At 55.4% G+C, this 20,714-nt stretch overlaps 1 protein-coding gene across 1 annotated transcript in view; it reads right to left on the bottom strand.

The window, feature by feature from the left end:
* Positions 1–20,714, bottom strand: part of CTIF (cap binding complex dependent translation initiation factor) — a 260,791-nt gene that overhangs the window by 197,950 nt on the left and 42,127 nt on the right. The window contains exon 2 of the mRNA XM_045527488.1: positions 2,589–2,796. Coding sequence (XP_045383444.1) covers positions 2,589–2,768 — 180 coding nt within the window. The 5' untranslated portion in view covers positions 2,769–2,796. The remainder of the gene's footprint in view (positions 1–2,588; positions 2,797–20,714) is intronic.

The raw sequence follows: 20,714 nt of genomic DNA, 5'->3' as shown, positions 1-20,714 counted from the left end.
CCCTGTACATTGCGATGCTCATACCCAGCCCTTCCCTGGCCACCCAGTCTTGGATACCCCCATCTTCTAGCTCAGTCCCTCTGATTCCAGGGCTCCAACAGTTCCTGGGTTCACCAGCTCTCCAATCCGCTGACTCTTCAGCCTCAGCATCCACCACCCGCCCACTCCGCTCCGCACCTGGCTCGGCTTCCAGGCTATACCACCACCATCACTCCCTCACCTCCCTCCCGCCTCCCCCCTTGCCCTGTGTCCCCTCTCCCTCCACCGTACTCCCTGGAGAAACTTCAATCCTGTTTGAAGTTGTCTTCATAGCTCTGCACCTGCCCCTTCATGGCTGAAAGTAGCTGGAGAAGCACCCACAGCTAAGTTGCAGGTGTCATTTTCAGTGCAAGGCTGCACACGCGCAGCCCCCTACATCCCTGTGGATGACCCTGGGGGCTGGGGAGAAGCCAGGCCTCCAGCAACCCTCCTCTTGTCCCACCACTCCCAACAACACACACACACACACATTGCTCCTATTTGTTCCCAACCACCACCACGTCTCTGCCCTTCGCAGCTGAGCTCCTCAAGGCGGTCAGTCATGTTATACTCCTCGTCCCCAATCCGTCTCCTCTGCTCTCCCCTGAGCCAACCCCAGCCAGACTTTCACCCCCACTACTCAATGGGAACACCCCCGTCATGGTCTCCACTGCTTGGCCATTCTCAGGTCCTCCAGCATGGCCTGGCAGCAGCACCCCAGCAGTCCCCCCTCCAGCTTCCTTGAAGCCCTCCTCTCCCCACTCCCACCCCCCACCTTCAGCACCCCATGCTGGCCTGGCCGTCCTCCACCCCAGTGGTCCCCCTGGCTGGCTCCTCCTCATATCCCTTCTTTCTAACGTGGGGCAACCCCAGGCCCCAGCCCTCGCACCTCCCATCCCGAGGGTCCCACTCTCCCTGTCTCCCTAGCTCTAGCACCGTCGTCCTCTGCCCCAGCACCCCAGCCCCCTTGCTGGGCCCGGACCTCTCTTTCAGCCCAGCCCTGTGCATGGGCTGCTCCCTGGGCCTGATGTTCCTGCCGGGCTCTCCCCTCCCCCTCCTTCCGTGACATCTTCCCTGCCTAATATACTTAAAATTACAAGTCCCTTCTGCTCCTCCTCACTCCCTGCCCCTTCCATTTTCTTGCTTTATTTTTCTCCATTGCAAGGATCACCCACTACTAGAATGTAAGTCCCACGAGGGCAGAGCATTTTGTCAGCTTCACTCACTCCTGGACACCCGCTCTGGAATAGTGGCTGGCCCAGCGCAGGGGCTCGGTAAACGCTCGCAGACTGAATGATGAACAAATTACAAGGTCATACACTTGCGATCTTAGAACTTCAAGGACACTAGGGAAAGCATCACAGCTGTTTCTACTCCTCCCTCCGGGCTATTTTCTGCCCCCTGCTCCCCAATGGGGACAGGGCATGGGATCATTGTGGCTTCAGCATTTCCCAGGGTGACTTCTGGTCTGAGTTCTAAGAAGATCACAGGTTTTTTCTGGCTTCCTAAAAAGCTAGAAGACCCGGGTTTTCTCTCTACCCAGAGAGCGAGCCAGGTGGTTGCATTTGGCTTTTCTCCAAAGCAGGGTGCACTCAAGTAGCTCTCTCTCTACTTGTCACAGGAGTCCCAGGCTTGAGGACAACAAGTTCAAGAGGTGGACACCTGGGACCCTCACACCAGACAAGAGAGGAGACCCTCCTTATGGAGAGAGCACCCCTATTCTCTGTGCTTTCGTACCTCTGACTGTCTCTTCCGACATTCCCAAGGCAGCAGGATAATCTCCCTGTGCCAGATAAGAAAACTAAGCCCCAGAGACACTGAGGCCTCTGCCAAGGTCACACAGGTAGCTAGAAGCAAATCTGGAACCAACTCTTGAACAAAAACCTATTGAGGATTTACAGTGTTAGGCAAAGGTACGTGCAATAGGGTCCTGCCCTTAATGCATTCATGCTTTATTTGGGAGAACTTGGGACTTTCAAAGCTCAACCCACATCTTTCAGCTGAGTCCACATCCCATCCAAGGTCAGGGCCGCCACGGGCTGACCCAGGAGGGGACGAGGCCAAACGGAGCTTCTGGTCTGATGACTAACACATCTGAGTGCATCTGGCATGCGGAGCCCTGGGGAGGCAGCACAAGAGACTCATTTCTTTGGTTGCCAACAACTGCCTATATTTGAAACCAGAGAAACATTCACAAGTTATAGCCTTTTGATGGTGTGCATGATGGATGAGCTATAAGTTCCAGATCTCTTCTAGAACGTAAGCTTATTGAGGACAGGGAACAGTGCCTGGCATGTCGTAGGTGCTGAGAGGATGTGTTCAAAGACCTGTGAGCCTGGCAGTTGCCCCAGCAGCCCATGGATAGGAAGCAGTGCTGGTGGGTCAGAGGGGTCGTGTGCTCCCCCGGGGTGCTTTCTGTCTGCATCCCAAAGCCTCACCTGCAGGATTCTGGGTGCTCTGCTGGGTGGCACCATACCATACCTTGGCAGTCTAGGGCCAGGTGACCGAATGCTGGCAGAATCAGGGTCCCCTGTACTACCTGCTCTCAGTTTGCCGAGGCCAGTGCTCACCTGGGAGATGTGGGACTGTGTCCTCTCGCTCTCGCCGTCCCCCTCTGTCTTGTCCGCCAGCAGCCCCTGCACCTGGTACTCTAGCACGTAGCTGTCGATGAAGCGCTCCAGCTCCTCGATCTCCTGGGAGCGGCTGCTCCCAGCCTCGGAGGAGGCCGACGCTGCCGAGGAGTTTTCCATCCCTCCAGCTCAGGGGCCTGGGCCGGGGCTGGTGGGAAAGAGGACAGACGGACTCTGTGAGATGCCGCTGGAGGCCAGGACAAGTCCCCCACTTGGAAAATACCATCCACTGCCGGGAACATTTTCTCATCCATCAGAGCACACTGGTCTCCCGACAACCCTGGGAAGTCAGTGGGGTGCTGGCTTCCCTTTAGCATAAAGGATTTTCTGTAATTCCCACCGTATGGGGAGGGAAACTGAGGCCCAGACAAGGCAGGTCACGTGCCTAATCGACCAGCATGGTAACTTGTGCAATGTCAGACTTAGTGTACACCAAGGCCTTAATGCCCAGGAAACGCAGAAGATAAGCCCAGCCTAGCACCGAAGCTCATTTCCCAGCTTGGATTTAACAGAATTGCGACAAAGCAGAATAACATAGACCACAGACTGTGACGTCCCCGACCCAAGAATTAGAATGTACAAGGGCGTCCCCAGACACAAACCCTATATAGGGCCTGGACCCTCCAAGAAACTGCCTCCTTCTAAAAAACACTTTTTCTTCTCTTTGGTCACTAGACTGTGCCCTAAATTAGTTGCAGCCTGTAGGCCGGAAGTTATAAGCATGAGTTTTCAGCCTTGCGCTGGTACAGCCACTGGGGCCCACGCTACGTTCAGTCTGTAGGAATGCGACTGGTTTTCACTTACAGAACAAGAACGGCCTGGCAGGTTGTCTGCGCAGGTGTGGCCTGGCCACCCCCACAGGAGAATGACTGTCCCCATTAGCCCTCTGGCCCTTTCTCAGGGGTGGCCTGGCATATGTGCCCAGCTGTTCCTGGGATGCTGGCTAAAGTCCACCAACAGAACTGTGGTCCCTCCTGACCAGACTGGTGTCAACCCAGCCCTGCAGGGGCCTAGGCCTGCTGGGACACCCCCACCCCACCTCCTTATCCCCGTAGGTCACACCCAACACCCCTGAGAGTGAGACAGCTAGAAACTTTCTCACCTCTAGACCCGGGACCCTTCCCTTCCTCTAATGGGCTTGGGCCAGATGGGAAGGAGCTTTAAGGCTTGTGTCTCTTTTACTCTCTGGAGACCTGTGACCTCCATGGAAGACCCCACTCAGCCGGAGGAAACAGCCTGCAGGTGGTTTCATCGTCACACCTAGCAGAATGGTCCTCCCCGCAACCCCCGAGAAGACCTGAATGATGCACGCACAGGGCTCTGAAGCCACACAAGGCTGCGTGGACGCTACTGTAGATAATAAGGTCCTAGTGTGTTTAACGGAGCATTTAAATTTCAAAATCTTGCATTACTGAGAACTTTTCTGGAACACAGCTATTTGCCAATAATCAAAGGTTAGTTGAGTGGTTAGTTGTAATGGATCCAAGGCAGGGTCAGGAAGGGCCTGCTGGGTTCCAGAAATGCCTCCGAGACCACGAATGTTGACTGCCCACGCCCTCGCCGGCCGTCTCAGAGGGCGGTGGACCGGGGAGGAAGAACTGCCCAGCTGATGAACTGTCCTGTGGACACACGTCTTCAGCTGGTTTCCTGACTCCCTTTTTGGCTTCTGGCTGCTGCAAGGGGCCCGGCCTCCCTCGGACCCCAGGCGGGCTGCAGGGGAGCTCTGAGGTGCTGCAGGGGCTTGCTCTGGGCTCCTGAGCTCAGCGGCCTTGGGGTTTGGGGGTCTCCACCCATCCCAGAGGGAGGAGTCAGAGGACTGGGAGTTTCAGATTGGGGTGTTGCGAGGGAATGGGGGAGCCCAGTTGCAGAGGCCAGGGTGGCAGCAGGTCTGCAAGGAGTCAGCCCAGGTTGGGATAAGCGCATCTAGTGGAACAGGGCCACAGGCAGGGGTGGGCTGGCGGATGTCCCATGCCTCTTTCCCCACCTGCCTTTCCAGGCCTACAGGGCCTCACACCCCTCCCACCACCAGCACCCACCTTAGCCTTCCTGCTCCAGTGGCAACCATGCCTAAGCCTGGGCCCTGCTTCTGCCCCCGGCTACTCTGCTCCTCGTCCCAGGCACCTGTCAGGTGGGGTAGGTTCCAAGACGGTCCTGGGTGTGCACCTTCTCCCAGTTACTCAAATAGGAATCTAGGTACTCCTGGGAAGGGATTTTGCAAGTGTAATTAAATTGCAAATCAGTGGCCTTAAGACAGAGAGACATTCAGGAAGGCCTGATCCAAGCTCATGAGCCCTTTACATTTGGGACTAGAGGTCCGAGACAGGGGAAGAAGCCAGAGATCCAAAGGACAGAAAGACGCAGCGCACCTGTTGCCGGCTTGAAGGAGGAGGGGCACGTGGCAAGGCAGGCAGGTGGCCCCTAGCAGCTGAGAGCAATCCTCAGTCAGCAATCAGCAAGGAAGTGAATTCTGCAGAGAAACAATGAGCTTGGAAGCAGATTTCCACCCCCAGAGCTTCCAGCCAAGGATTTAGCCTGCCCAACACCTTGATTTCAGCCTCGTGATACGCTGCACCCGACCTCTGACTTACAGCACTATGAAATAGTAAGTGGTATTGTTTGAAGCCGCTGAGTTTGTTGTCATTTGTTACACAACAATAGAAAACGAGCACAGGATGCTCTTTCCTGCCTCTGTGCTTTTGCTCACACTGCACCCTCACCTGGAAGCACTTTCTCCTTCCCTCTACCTTCCAAATCTAGAGGTTCTTATGCTCAGGGGATGTGGCACAGCACCTAGAGGCCATCTGACCATTAGTCCAATGCTCTGGTTTAATGACCAGCTATAGGCAACGGATCCACCCAGCCTCGGCGATAGGTGTGAATACAGCAACTTCTACTAGTAACAGGAATGGCAAATGTCTACTGTGCCCATGTCATGTGCCACGTGCTCTTCTCAGCACTGATATGTCTTCACCCACTTCACCCTCACAGCAACCCTATGAAATCCATATAATTATATTACTTAGTAGAGAAAACAGAAGTTCAGAGAGGTTGAATAACTTGCCCAGGTTCACACAGCAGAGCTCCAGGTCTGCACAACTCCATCTACACCCCCTGCCTCTTCTCGCCCCACCTCTTGGCAGCCTGCTCAGGCCCTCAGGACAGCTCTCAGATCCCCCACTGCCCCTCCAACGAGCAGTGGATTCTTCAAGTGCTCTGTGTGCGTGTGTGCGTGTGTGTGTGTGTGTGTGTGTGTGTGTGTGTTGCTTACTCTGCAGTGGGAACAGGCTCTGGAGGGCTGGGCCCCACGCAGGCACAGTGCCCAGCCCTGGGCAGGTGGCCTCAGCTGGGAGGGAATGACAAGGCTGATGTCCAGAGAAGGCTGAAAAGGAGCTGCCTGCAGGACAAGTCAGCACCTAAAGGCCATGCCCATTATTCCTCGAAGCCCTCAGATCTTATCAAGGGCTTCCTGGCATAGTTGACAGGCACAGTCAGAGGACCCGGCTTTGCAGGAACGCCACATGGAGCCTTTTCCAGGAAGATGGAGCGCCGGGCTCTGCAGCCCCAGGAGCCTCTGGCCTGCCCCGCCTGGCTCTCTCAGGCATGCGGAGTCTCACTGGGTTGTGCACAGCCCTGTGGGGGAGCCTGGGCCCTGCAGTCACCCCAAACCCACGCTGGCTCACAGAGGAAAGGGACAGGCATTGACACCCATCCCAACCCTGCAGCAGCTTGGTGCCCAGAGGAAAAAAGAGGCTTCTTCCAACAGAAGCCACTTGTGTCCTCACATCCTCTTGGGCCCCTTGTACTCTGGGCATTGCTGCCCATCAGATTCACGCGGGGTAGTAGGGCCTCCCCTCAGCTGCCCTGCATGCCTCCCCAAGGCCCTCCCTCCGAGCCCTGGAGGCCGCTGCTCCACCTTCTGTCTCTACGCATCTGTCCGTTCTGGGCACTTCATAGACTTGGAATCATACAGCATGTGTCCTTCTGTGACTTGATCAGTTCACTTAGCACAAAGCTTTCAAGGTTCATCCGTGTTGTAACATGTGTCAGAATTCCGTGCCCTTTTATGGCTGGACAAGGCATTGTGTTACAATAATAAACGGTATGCACATATCGCATTGTGTTCATCCGTTCATCCATCAGTGGATTTAGGGTGTGTCCACCTTTGGCTACTGTGAATACTGTTGCTATGAACTTGGGTGCACAAGTACCTGCCTGAGTCCTTGTGTTCAATTCTTTGGGGTATATGCATAGAATTTCCACCACATTTTTAAGGCCAGAAGAGTGAGGAGGAACAGAGTAGAACTCTCTCAGGCTGGGGGAGACACAGGAAAGGGATGGTCTCCCCAAGCCCTATGTTGCTGCCTTCCTGCCTGGAGCTCTGGGGGTCTCCACTGGGCTCAGTTTCTCACCCACAGTGAGATGCGGATGGGAAATCCGTAACAGCTGGACAGCTGGACTGCTGGCTGGGCTGAGAGCCGGCGAGGGGAGCTTCTGTTCTGATGGTCAGTGAGAGAGGAGGACGATGGAACCAGAGGAAGAAGAAAAAAAGAGAGAGGGTGGAAGATGACAAGGGACACCTCTGACTGCAGCCATCCGGGACACAGAGGCAGAGCCCTGCAGAGCAGAGGCCGGATCTCAGGAAGGCTCAGCTGTCCCCTGCTCCCTCCTCTCCTCGCCGGCCCCATCCCCTGCCAGGTGATGGATGAGGAGGAACAAAACAGCAAGCAGCAGGAGCAGGAAAAGTGCTGAGGCCGCACTTTGCTGCCAAGGGCACCAGAGGGGCGGCAGCCCTGAGCCTGCAGGGTGGGGGGGCCTGCGTGGGCGCAGCTTTGTGCATGGAGGGCGCAGAGGGGCCGGGCTGCAGAAGGACCCGGCCAGGGACGTCCTGGCCTGTGCTTCTGGAGAAGACAGGGCAGGCGAGCTTGGATACAGCGGTGGCTGTCTGGGGAGAAGCACAGCCGGCCCACGCTCTCTTCTTGGGGCTGTAGCTGTGTGTTGGGGGACCTCACCCCAGCCTCAGCCAGCCCAGGGCTCCCCACCCCCTGCTGCCACCCAATCACGTGCTACGCTTGTCATGACGACGGCACAGTAAACCAGGCTGCTTTTAAGGCCAGAAACAATAAACACCCATGTTCTCTGATGAAAATGTGCCTTTCCCCAGCGGGGTGTCCCCTCCACCAGCCCCCCGACCCACGTAAACCCCCTTCCTCCTCCTCCTCCTCCCTCGCTGCCCTCAGCCCAGTGCTCTGTGGCTTCCTTTGAAAAGGGAAAGGGGCTCCTGCTGACACCACCAGCCTGTCCCTCCGCCTTCTGGCCCTGCCTGGCTTTGAGCCTGAGGGGACTCACAGAGCTACCTTCAGGGGCCAGGGCCCTGGGGGAAAGGTGAGGCTGGCGTCAGGGAGTGCCCGCAGGCCAGGGACAGTAAGCCGGAGCTGTCCCACCCCTCTCAGTATCCCCTCCCGCCTGCCTCGTGACAAACGGTATTAGGAGCTATAAATTTAGCCAATCCTTTTAAGAACAGCCTGGCATTAGAGGCATTACCTCCTCCTCCAGTCCCCAGGGATGAATTCAGTGACCTGCAAACCAGATAAGAGGCGTCTGCTCCGCTGCCTCCCAGCCCTTCTTGGGGAAGCCATCACTGGGGGCCCCGTGTGGAGACGGCACTGCACCCCCATCTTCACCAGGCTCTTCCCTCTCCACCCCTCAGCATCAGCTCACCGGGTGCACACCCTTCTGGAATCCCATAGAGGAGGCCCGGGAAGACCTCATTCTGCTTTCCTGGCTCATGTTTTGGCTTTTGGCTGCTGTAAGAGGCCCGGCCTTCCTGGTCCTGCATGGGACTTGCTTGGTGCTCCTGAGCTCAGCAGCCTTGGGGCTCACAGGTCTGTCCCCTCATCCCAGCAGGACAGCAAGTCTGCACTGCAGGCCGCATCAGAGCTGTGCGTGGGCAGCGGGCACAGCACAGCACCACCGCTCACCTTGTGTTAAATCCACTCATCACGTCCACTGAAGTCTTCACCCACCTTCCCCGTAGCCGCTTCCTATGCTGCCTGGTGCAGCAGGGGACTGTGCCCTGGGCCCAGCAGTGCGCTCCTGGTGACCATTATGTGCATGGCAGGCTGCTGTCTACTGGGCCCTGGCCTTCTCTGTCCCCTCTCTCCTTCCCACCCCCACATAGTGCCAGCCACACCTTCACCCAGAGTGCACAACTAGGGCTGGGACTCTCCTTTGTCGGGCGTCAGGCAGCCCCCAGGGCAGGGCCAGCCCCGAGGCCACGCTGGCCGTTGGGGTGTGGGAGGAGAGCGGCCAGGCTGCCCGGGACGGACGGAAGATGCCCACAGCTCTCCCAGAGGCAGCCATGGGAACCTGCTCGCTGCCAACCCACCCCTCCCGGTCCAGCCCACACTCAGCCTCATGCATGGAGAGGACTCCGGAGAGAACACCATTTCCCCGACACCCTGCAGCCCTCTCGCTGGGGCCTGGTCACCCGGCAGGTTTGCCAAAGAAGCCAGAGGAAGCAGAGGCCTCCGTGCACAGCAGCCGCAGGTCCTCAGCCCCTGGGAAGCGGGGAAATTCAGAAACGCATAGAGCCAGTGGCAGGTGGCCTTGGAAATCAGCAACACTTGGTGTGTCCTCTAAATGTCTGACTCCTCCCCCCCACCACCAATTTAACCCTCTGTCATTCAAACATCAGACGGAGTGTTAGCTAACGTGGTGTTTTTCAAACTGCAGGTCTCGGCAATCTAGTGGGCTGTAAAACAAATTTCGTGGGTCATGATCTCAGCATTAAAGAATGTATAACTGAATTGAACATATCAGCATCTAACACACATAAGTCTATTGTTTCGTGGGACTTTGTTTCACCTACCCATGGAAATGTGTTTCTATCTGTGAGGCCTGGTCAAAAGAGATCAAGTCGAGTGACCCAGAGTGCAGTTCCCCAGCGTCAGTGTGCACACGGACCACGGGTATCTTGTAAAATGCAGACTCAGGTTCGGTGGATCAGAGCTGGGCCCTGGGTCTCTGCCCTTCTAGCAGGCTCCCTGGTGAGGCTGTTGCTCCTGGTCAGAGGACCACACGGTGAATAGCCAAGCCTGGAAAACCTGTCACATCCCTTCCAGCCATCCCCGCTCTGGTCAGAGGACTAGAAGCGGGTGGAGTCCCCCTCCGACCTTCTGGCTAGTCGGTCAGCTCCCTGGAGGAGGGACAATGCTCCCCTTACAGCCCACTCAGGGTCGAGCAGAGCTTGGTGCCAGGCACGACCTCCACAGGCTAAGTTATTATTATTGGTGGGCCCTGGGGCCACCTCCTCCACCCTGGACTCTCAGAGCCAGGCGCACGGAATGGCACCTGCTTAGAGTCCCGAGACGCTGAGCTTTGAGCTCAGACACATCCAACTAGTCTGAACAAGTTGGAGGGGGCTCCTAAAACCTAACCTGCATGACCTCAATAGCCCTTCGAGAGTCCAGCCTTTTTGCCACACAGGTGAGGACACTGGGGCCCAGAACAGGGGGCGACTTGCTGGGAGCCACTCAGGTTCCTATGGATAGGGCCAGCCTGGAACGCAGGTCCCCAGACCCCAAGCCCCCAACAGTCTGCCATCCCCCAAGACCCTGCTGAGAGTCACCCTTGCACCAGTGACCGCCAACCTCTGTGGACTCCAACTGTAGTTCTGGGTTATAATTGTTAATGTCACACAGTAGTGACAGGACAGATAGTCCTAAATAACAGATGACCCCCAAATCCCATCATCCTCACACCCTACTGAGCCCCACTCTGTGCAGGGCCCTGGCCAAGGCCCACAGTCCCGTCAGAACCTCCCAGAGAAGGAGAGGGGGCTCGGGGGTTACTCCTCCCTCCCCAAGAGAGGCCTCCAGGAACAACTGAGGAGGAGCTGGGCCCGTTTTCACGGGGAGGGGCAGGTACTGCCGGCCATGAAGGCCAGGGAGAAAATGTGGCCCCTTCTCCTCGGCAGGCCTGTCACCGCAGAGGCCAGGATGGGGCCTGCGCAGGGAGGCCCCGGGGAGGGAGGAAGTGAGATCACCTGCAGGCGTGAGGGGGACACGCACAGCAGTCCACCCAGGGGTGCCTCAGCAGACCCCAAGCTGCTGATGGGCACCTCTTCTTGGAGGAAGACACCAATACAGCAGGTCCACACTAGCAGGTGGGCACGGGCCAACAGGCAGGAGCTCTGGGAGGTCCAGTCCCTGCTTTGTCCCTGGAGGTCCCTGTTGCCCAAGCCTGCCCTGCCCTCCAGGCCCTGAGGCCCACAGGAGCCTCCTCTGGGCTCCGGCACTGACCATCCACTTGCTCTCTTGGCAGCGAGCACAGGCTGCCATGACACCTTCTCATGCTCCTCTGTTACCCAACTCTCACACTGCTCTTGAATTTTTTATGGGTTTTTATCTTGTCTTGACAAGACTACATGATCCTTGAGGGCCCTGCTCCATGCTATGTCCGTCTCCACCCCAAGCCCAGAACAGGCAGACTGGCCATGGCTCCCCAGCCCTCCCACACCCACCCGGCAGCCCCCTTCCCTAAGAACTGGCCTCCTGGGCTCTCCCACCTGCTGCCACCAGGCCTGGGCTCTCCCCTAGCCCCACTCCCAGCTCCCAGAATGTTAAAGCCAAAAGACCTGCCCAACCCCCTCCCACAAGCCAAGTTCACCCCATCCCAAAACCAGGACTTCGCCTCTTCCCACAACATCCAAGAGCCTCTTCAAGGCAATTCGTCCCAACTAAGAAACACTGAGCACCTGCTGTATGCCACACCCTGAAGGTACCAGGGGACATGGAAGTCACAGGTAAAATAAACCAAGGCTGTGGAGGGTCACAGGCCTCAGGGCACTGGCCAGCCACCCCCGGCCAGAGTCAGGTGGCTTCCTCACTGTCCCCTGCTCCTAAGACGGAGTGAACATAATGGCTATGGGCCCCAGTGCTGGGTTCCGGTGCTGGCTGAATCACTTCCCAGCTGTGTGACGCTGCGCAGACTCTCAGCCTGCTCCCTCCTCCTTCAAGGATGATGAAAGCACCACCCCATAAGGTGCTGTGAGAATTAAGTGAGATGATACATGAGAAAAGAGATCAACACAGCCAGGTATACAGCAAGCACTCAACTGCATGTTGTAGTTATCACTCACTTCATAACTGCCCTACTAACCCTCTTTGTCTTCTGCATTCCCTCCCACCTCTCTGCCTCTCCAAATCACACCCTTTCCCACGGGTGTGGGAAAGGCACACCTTCTCCATGAAGCCCTCCCTGTCCACTCTGGCTATCACTGGCCACTGCTGTCTCTGAAGCTCTCTGCAGACCTCACCACTCCCGAATGCCTCCCCACTCTGAACTCCCAGAGACCTGCTGGGGCCTTGGTCTGGCCCTCTTCTGTGCTCTAAGCCCTGGGTTGACCTCAGCTCTGCTAACCCTCATGGACTCATGGGGACCCATTCTCCCTCCTCCATGGGCCCTAGGGGTAGATGGGTAAGACCCACCCACCTTCAAAAGCTTCTGAGTTTATTGGCTAGGAGTGAAAACTAACTGGGAGCACGCAGGGAAGGGAGACCCCTGGTGTCCTGCTCTGAACCCAGCAACGCATCCGTGGGAGCACCTTGGGTTAAGGCCAGAAAGCTCCTCCAAGTGCGGTGGCCCCAGCACTCCAGGCCTTCCTTCTCAGGTGACACTCTCTCTCCAGCGTCTCTCTTGGGGTAACCAGGGTCCCCGGTCAGCTCTTTCCCTCTTGGCAACAGCTTCCTGAACTAGAGCCCAGCTGGAGCCGTGACAGTACTGAGCTGTTTCAAGAGCCTGGCAGCTGTGTCAGCGGCTCACCACAGGCTGTACACAGTGGCCCTCAGCGGGGCTGTGGCCTTGCAGGCCTGTCCAGGCGGCTGTAGCACCAAGATGCCACAGCGGGAAGGCAGAGCTGGCTCACTTTCAAGGACAGCAGTCCTTTCTCTCTCCTCATCCTCAAAAATAGCTCAAGCCATTATAAATCAAAAGATTCCATGTAAAAAATCCACATTTCTGACTTTTCTTGAACAAAAATGGAATGATCTAGCAACACTGGCCCACCTTCCCACATTGCAACCAACAGCTAGAGCTAAGAAGTGCTGACCCCTTCAGACTGGGCACTCGATCTCCAGTTCTCTGCAGACCCCCACACTCCCTAATGTCTCCCTCAGCCATCACTCTCACGTGGCTCCCTCACTCACACTGGAGCAGTGACAGTACCGAGCTGTCTCAACAGCCTGGTATCTGCATGGCCCTTACAGGCATCTGATTTGAGCGTCCCCTGCAAAAGAATAACTAGAGGTGGTCTCTGACTGCAAAAATGAGGGGTGCCCCTCAGAACTTTAAAATAAATCAGGAACAAAGATGGTCCCCTGGGAGCTACACTGAAATCAACACACGATAGTCTAAAACAGAAATATGCATCGTCATTGATTGCAAAGAGAAAGAAAGAAAGGCTTCCAGACCAGCAGGGCTCAACGCTAACCCGGCTGAAGACAGCCACAGAGCTATTATAGGAAGATGGTGTCACTCTGCAGGGACTGGGCTGCACCGGAAGCCAAGAAAACAGCAGCCACTGCACACCCGAGCTCTACCCAGAGACAGGGTGCCCTGTTGGGTGTCTCCAGGGAGCGAAGTAGGACCCAGGATGTCCCACTGGTCCCTTTGTGCCCCCACCATACTCCAGCTCTGCCCTGATGTGGGCTGGGTGGCTGTCCCCTTCCCCAGCTAAACCATGGGCTCTTAGAGGCTGAGGACCTGTCTGCTCCTTCCCTTGGACCCTGGGAGCCAGAGCTGGGCTCACCATGGACATTCAGTTCCCCTTTGAGAGTTTGAAGACAGATTCCCAGAAAGTAGAAAACGGTCAGCAGGTAACAAACGCTCTGCCCCCTTGGTACGAGCAGACAAGCAGTGGCAGCTGCTGACAGGCACAGAGACAGATGGCACATCACAAGTGGAACAACGTCACGCAGCTTGGCTGAGGGCACGCCCCTCTTCTGCTGGGCAGCCTTTATGCACCCCGCGTGATGCTGACGCCCGCTGGACAGCAACCACGGGAATCTCTAGCTTGAGCCAGTGCCCAGGGCTCCTACCTCCCTGAATTCTCTGTGAACCACAGGGACACACAGGGCTGAGCAGAAAGAGCCCAGGGCCCCTGATTCCTGGAGTGGTCTGCCAGCCCAGAGACAGTATATCCATGTGTCTGTCCTCTAATACCATGCTTATTACAAGTAAATCATAAATGAGCACCCTCCCAAAATATATAAAAGATAACAACTTGCATTTATTGAGCATTTACTGTGTGCCAGACCTTGTGCTAAATGCTTGTCATATATTAATTTAAGCCTCCAGATCATCCTATAATGTAGGCATGGTTTTGTTCCCCTTGTTCAAATTAGGAAACTGTGGCGGGGAGGAGTTGCCTGAGATCACCTGGCTAGTAGGAGTCTGGGTCAGAACTGGAATGCAGACAGAATGGCTCCCAGATCTGGCTATTCTGACTACACAGATGCGACGTGCCCAGAGCTCCACTCAGTGTCCCATCCCTTGCCCTACACCCCCCATAAGCTACTGTACCTCATTCTCACTCCTGGAGTTGGCCTTGGGACTTGCTCCAGGTCAAGGTGTTGGTCCCTGCACAGGTGACAGAGTAAGCTGCCATAGTTACGAACTTTCCAGGTGGTTGGGAGTCACCTGCAGGGACCCGAGAGGCAGCCCTGGGCCTCATGCCCCTGAGGTCTACACAGCCCAGCACCAGCCTGCCAGTCACCTCTCAATAGCCCTGTGGCTGCAGCTGAGCAGGGCATACATCACCACCTCCCTTTACAGATGGGGACCCTGAGGCAGTATGCCAGTGGCCTAGTGACAGGGCAGGATGATAACCCAGGCATCCTGACTCCAGCCCCGAGCATGTGCCCTGGACCAGCACCATCTCAGAGTCCCGCTGCCCTGTGGCATGAGCCAACGAGTCACCAAACGCTCCCACCAGGTTGAGCTGAGATGGGGCAGGAGCTCTGAGGGGTGGAGAGGGAAGAGGATGAGATGGGACAGATGAAGGTCTGATGCACTGCAAAGGCTGCTTCTGGAGAGAGGGTGTGAGAAAGCCAAGCTCTGCAGCCTGCAAACATTTGCGAGCCACGTCTTCTGCCCACACAGAGTCCCAGTTACAGAGGTCTCCCGCAGTGGACTGCCAAGCCAAAGACGAGAGCCGTCGGCCAAGGCCATGTTGAAGGCTCAGGTATGGTCGGTCATTCTCCTGGGGTTGGTCTCCCCAAGTGCTTCTCTCTGGAACATGCTCAAGTAATTGGGGAAACAGGCAGCCAGAAAACCTGAGTTCCAGTGGCTTCTATCAGGAACCTATTCTAGTATGCATTCTTAAGGACAGGGACCATTTCGTCCTTCCCATGATCATATTTCCAGGCCTGGCATGAAGCAGACAATCGACAGAGCTGGACAGGAGGACCACGAGCTCCCTGCGAGAGGCCTGAGGAGTTGCCATCTCTGTGACATAAGAGCTCCTCCCAGGCTGGTCTGGGCAGATGCAACACGAAGACCTCCAGATGCAGCCGGGCGCCCTGCAGAGAGAGCCCACGGGTGGCAGTTTCTGGATGGCTGTTCTCATGAGTCCATCAGAGTCCTTGGGCTCTATTTCCCATTATCCCTGTGGTTAATTTCACCACTAGCGCGTGGTAGCAGCAGATAACCTCTTTACACACACACAGCAGGGGAAGTCTGCAGCCAGTCACGGCAGCAGGGAGTAGGCTGAGTGGTTAACTGGCAGATAATTAACTGAGAAATTCCCCACAGCACTCTGCAAACTCCACTGAGACGTGGAGAAGGAGGAGACATAAAGCCAGGAAGGAGCCTCTCCTTTCCTCAGCCACCACTGGTCTCACCCCAGAATCCAGGAGCTTGGAAGTAGAAAGGACCTTACAAACTATGGAGGCAAGTGTTGGAGAGGAGGTGGAGAAACTGGAGCCCTCATACACTGTTTGCGGGAATGCAAAATGGCGCAGCTGCTGTGGAAAACACTCCGGTGGTTTCCCAAACAATTAAACTGGGGTGACCATGACCCAGCGATCCCGCTCCCGGGTATACACCCGAGGGAAATGCAAACGTGTGTCTACGCAAAAACTTGCACACCAGTTTTCTTAGTAGCATTACTAATAATAGCCAAAAGGTGAAAACAACCCGATGCCCATCAACTGATAACAAAATATGGAATATCCATGCAATGGAACATTATTTGGCCATAAAAAGGAATAAAGTTCTGGTTCGTGCTACATCATGGATCAACCTTGAAAAAATTAAGTGAAAGGAGCCAGTCACAAAAGGCCACATACTACATGATTCCATGAATATGAAATGTCCAGAATAGACAAATCTATGCAAAGAGTAGACGCTATGTGCTTAGGACTGGAACAGGGGGACACAGGGGGACACAGTGGGGATGAGGGGATGATAGCTACAGGGGATGGGGCTTTTATTTGAGGTGATGAAGGTGGCGATGGTCACACACATGTACAATCATATTGAAAACCATCTAACTGTACACTTTAAATGTGTGAATTATACGATAGATGAATTAAATCTTAATAAAGCCATTAAAAAATGAATGTACGTGGTTTGGCCCCAGGAGCATCACCTTGCATTGCAATCTCTGGCTGAGGAGCCTGGAGGCTGCTCCAAAGAAAACTGCAGTTTTCCTGCCTCCAGGAAACTGCTGTCTCTATGCTTGTCTTACAGGTTCTTGCTTAAAAAAAACAACAACAGTGTTTTAGAGCATACAAGGCAGTGAGATGAACATATCCGCACGTGCGATCCTTGTCCAACAAGCCCGTGCGGATGGTGATGGGAGACCTGGTCTCAAAGCCATCTCAGGGCCCAGCTTCCTGAGACAGCACTGAACTGCAATGTGTGAGTGAGCAAAGAAGGCCCATTGGCTTATAGCCTTCCTGAGACTGCGTCTCCACGCCCCACGGGCTGGTCCCTCAGGCTGCCCTCCTGTGCCGTGTTTACAGATGAGGCTGGCCAGGTGTTTTCTCAGAATCGCAGGGCCCTCCCGAGGGGAGGGGCCCTCCGGGAGGCAGCCTCCCCATCACAACGCCTACCAGAGTCTGGCGTCAGAAATCATCATGCCTGCTGCACACACACAGAGCACACGGCGCTCCGAAGGCTGCTAAGTGATTCTCAATGTCTAAACATGCTGCTCGCATCCCGGCTGTGCATCTGTCTTACAGGGCACCGGATCAAGATACGGAAAAACACATTTTTCTTTTGGGAGCCTGTAGCTGCAGAGCTGGCCCCTGACACTAACACAGATTTACATGGCCACCTCCTCTTTGTTTCTATAAAAGCTCTTTTCTATTTCCCTATAGCTGGATAAAGAATGGGCCTAAAGCCCAGTTCAGCTGAGCTCAGATACCCTGCAGGCAGGGCCAAAGCCTGGAAGGCCTGTTCTCCGATCCAGAAACGTGTCTACCCAGCACGGAGGAGAACAGCGGCCTGGGGACACACCGGGTCCACGCGGCTGAGAGCACGGAGGACGCTTCTCAGATTTCAGCAAGACTAACAGTCTCACCGATACCCAAGTAAACTGTCACCAGTATGAGACAGGCTGCACTGGGACTGATGGAGCAGGAGGCCACTCAGGTCCGGTCAGGAGTGTCGGGGAGGCGGGGGGAGGGGAAGGGAAGAATCAGTTATGCTACAAGAGACAATGAAGAATGTGTCCATCTCATCCAGCACCATCAAGGAGAAGGGGTGGACAGCCAGGAAAAAAAGCAAAAACCAAAAACCAAAATCAACATTCTAGTCTGATTTGCAGTGACAAGCCAAGAACAGAGCTGGGGACATGGAGCCATCAGAGCTCAAAAGAAATATCTCTTCATTTCTCCCAGTGGCCTTTGTTCTGACCCCATCCTTGACTCAAAGCAGGAGAAACACCTGTCACTTCCCTGGAGTGTGGCAGGCACCATGCTAGGGGCTGGGGTACTAAGGGTACAAGACATGGGCTCTGCCCTGATACCCCCAGAGTGGCAAGGAGCAGATGGAGTATGGAGTGATAGGGACACCATGGGGGCACCTGGGAGTCAGCACGTAACTGGAGCCTGTCCACCTCTCCCACGTGACCTTCAGTAGGTTCCTGAACTCTCGGTCCCCCAGTGCCAAAACGCCCTTGTGACTTCCTGTGTCGGTCCCAGCTCCCCACCCCCTGGGAGCTCCCTAGCAGCAAATAGTGACAGTGCACATCTATTGTCTGCCCGTGGGGCCAGACGCCACTCTGTGCACACTCGTGTTTCATTGCTTTTACTGCTCACAACCCCATGGGGGGGTGCTATTACTCTCCCCAGTTCAGAGTGCGGAAACTGAGGTACAGAGTGTTATTAGACACATTGGCTGGCAACTGGGTGAGCTGCCCCCTTCTCGCCTAATGTGTTCAAAGTGGACTAGCCACTTGGAGGCTGTCGCAGGCTGGAAAGTTTTGGGGACACTGGGCTGGCTCAGGGAAGCCCCCTGACAGGCCGAGTGAGGAGGGGTCACGGCACCCTCTATTGGGGCTCATGGCGCAGTGGGGATCTTGTCCCTCTACCCAAGACATGGGGGTTGCCCTTCCTCCCTCTAAGGTGGGCACCTGGTACTGCCTGGCCGTTAGAAGGAGGAGTCTCCTTCTACTGCCCTCAGTCCTGTGGGCACAGCCAGGTGCCCTGCGGGCCGCACAGAGCCCCGCTGAGCAAGAAGGTGCTGGCGCAGATGGGGCCTGGCGGGTGGGCGCTGAGATGTCGTCACACAGCCACAGACGTGGCTCCCCTGGGGTCTGTCTCCCCAAGGGCTTATCTGGCCCTCGGAATTATTTATGAAGGATAGTAATTACCTGGGCTTGCTCATGGCACCATGTTATGTGGGAGGAAAGCATAATTTTTAATATATCCTAAGACCTCAGCTACATAAAAATGCATAGAAAAAGGACTATAGGCCGGGCGCAGTGGCTCACGCCTGTAATCCTAGCACACTGGGAGGCCGAGGCAGGTGGATCGCTCGAGGTCAGGAGTTCGAGACCAGCCTGAGCAAGAGCGAGACCCCATCTCTACTAAAAATAGAAAGAAATTATCTGGCCAACTAAAATACATATAGAGAGAAAAAATCAGCCGGGCATGGTGGCGCATGTCTGTAGTCCCAGCTACTCGGGAGGCTGAGGCAGTAGGATCGCTTGAGCCCAGGAGTTTGAGGTTGCTGTGAGCTAGGCTGACGCCACAGCACTCACTGTAGCCTGGGCAACAGAGTGAGACTCTGTCTCAAAAAAAAAAAAAAAAAAAGAAAAAGACTATAAATAACAAATATCCCCCAAACATCTCTCAGATGTGGTATTAAGACTAAATTTTCTCTTTTCCTTTTCTATATTTTCTTCCCCCCATCCCGAAATTAGATTTTGGCAGTTTCATAAGCAAGGAAAAAAAAAAAAAAAAACTTGTTTAAGAAAAAATTCTAAAAGGTCGCCTGTTGATGCCCTGGCTAGAACACTGGCTACAAGGGCCTTGTGCCCTCCCAGACACTGCCTGGTCACGCAAGGGGAACATCTGTCACTATGAGGCACTGGCCACACTCCAGGCCAGCAGAATCTGCTTAGACTCCTCCTGCAGGGACACCACCTTGTCATCGGCCAGGCCTTTCTGCACCCATGAGCTGGTTGGCACACAGGTAATTTTCTGCCCTGTCAAAGCACTCAGGCCCTTGCGGGGTGGGCAGTTCTCTGTGCAGAGAGGCCTAAAGTTCTCCACGTTAGTGGTGGCGGCATCCTGTCCCTCTGTCACCCTGCGTATCACTGCTTCGTCTGGAATCTGTTCCATTCATATGGGGCAGAGGTGGGAAATGGTCCTGCTGGGATTGTCCCCTGCCCACTGCCAGGAAGAAGGCTGGGGCTGGAGGTGAGGGACTAATAACTGCATCTACCTTCTGGGGTTGTGGTAGGGAAGATAATCCCCCGGCAGCACTTTTAGCCCCCGCTGACACTTCCATATAGTCAAGAACTGCCGCTATTGTTGGGATCAGTGCTGCCATCCCATTCTTGCTCTTGATGTTGCCATAGAATTCTTTCCATTGACCGCAAGGGCAAGCACAGCAGCCGGCCTGCCCACACCACGCTGCTGTCTCGCAGTGTCACATGCCTCCAAGCAGTGCATTCTTCTGGCTGGCAAAATACCAAAGGTTTCCCAAGTCCTGATCATAAAATTTTAAGTGCACAGAGGTGGCATGTGCCATGAGCTTATTCCTGGATGCCCTACAGCCCCCTGGAGGGCACGCCAGCTACAGCACTTATGAACATCCCTGGGAAGTGCCGCCTTAGCCCCAGAGCTGAGAGGTGCCTGCCACACCTGCCCTCCTTGCTGATGACAGCACACTTCCCACCTCCTTCACACACAGGCCTCTGAAACCCTGTGAAATATGAACAAGCAGAAATTCACAAGCAAAGTCAGGTGGTTGTGTTGTTCTCTCGTGACTGACAAGGCAACCACGGTTTGGGGGATGCCTGTGATGTTCCTTAGGCTGCCAAGGAGGAAAAACCTGGTACCCTGGTAAGACCCCCCCACAGACCCCACTAATTCTATAGTATCCTCGCTGACATTTCCCTGCCCACCGAGGCCACCTACCCCGTTTCAGGGCCTTACTGCATGCCCACTGGAGCAAGGATTTGGCTGCAGGGTGCAGGAGCCAGATGGGCTGGGAAGGCTGAAGGGCAGTGGGACAGAGGGTGACAGAGGCTCCTTCACGAGCCCTGCTGCAGGCAGAGGTCTGTCCCGTGCCTTGGCCACTGCATCTCCTCACCTGAAACAGCCCAAGTTCTCAGGCTAGAGCAGAGAGAACGCTCCAGCAAACCTCTCCTTCGGACCAGGGCTCTGGGTCGGCTAGCTAGCACGTGGGCTGCTTCCTTAGCCCGCTCCTGCCTGGACAACTCCTATCCACCCATCAAGTCCCAGTCTGCATGCCCCTCCTTCCCAGGACTGGTTTTCGGGTGAGTAATCTGTTGACTGGTCATTCATCCACCCCCATGTCTGTCTCCACTTG

This window comes from Lemur catta, chromosome 16 (assembly GCF_020740605.2).
Source record: "Lemur catta isolate mLemCat1 chromosome 16, mLemCat1.pri, whole genome shotgun sequence".
In the NCBI taxonomy this organism is placed as follows: domain Eukaryota; kingdom Metazoa; phylum Chordata; class Mammalia; order Primates; family Lemuridae; genus Lemur; species Lemur catta.
Note: the sequence above shows the minus strand (reverse complement) of the source record. Positions and strands in the feature narration are given on the sequence as shown.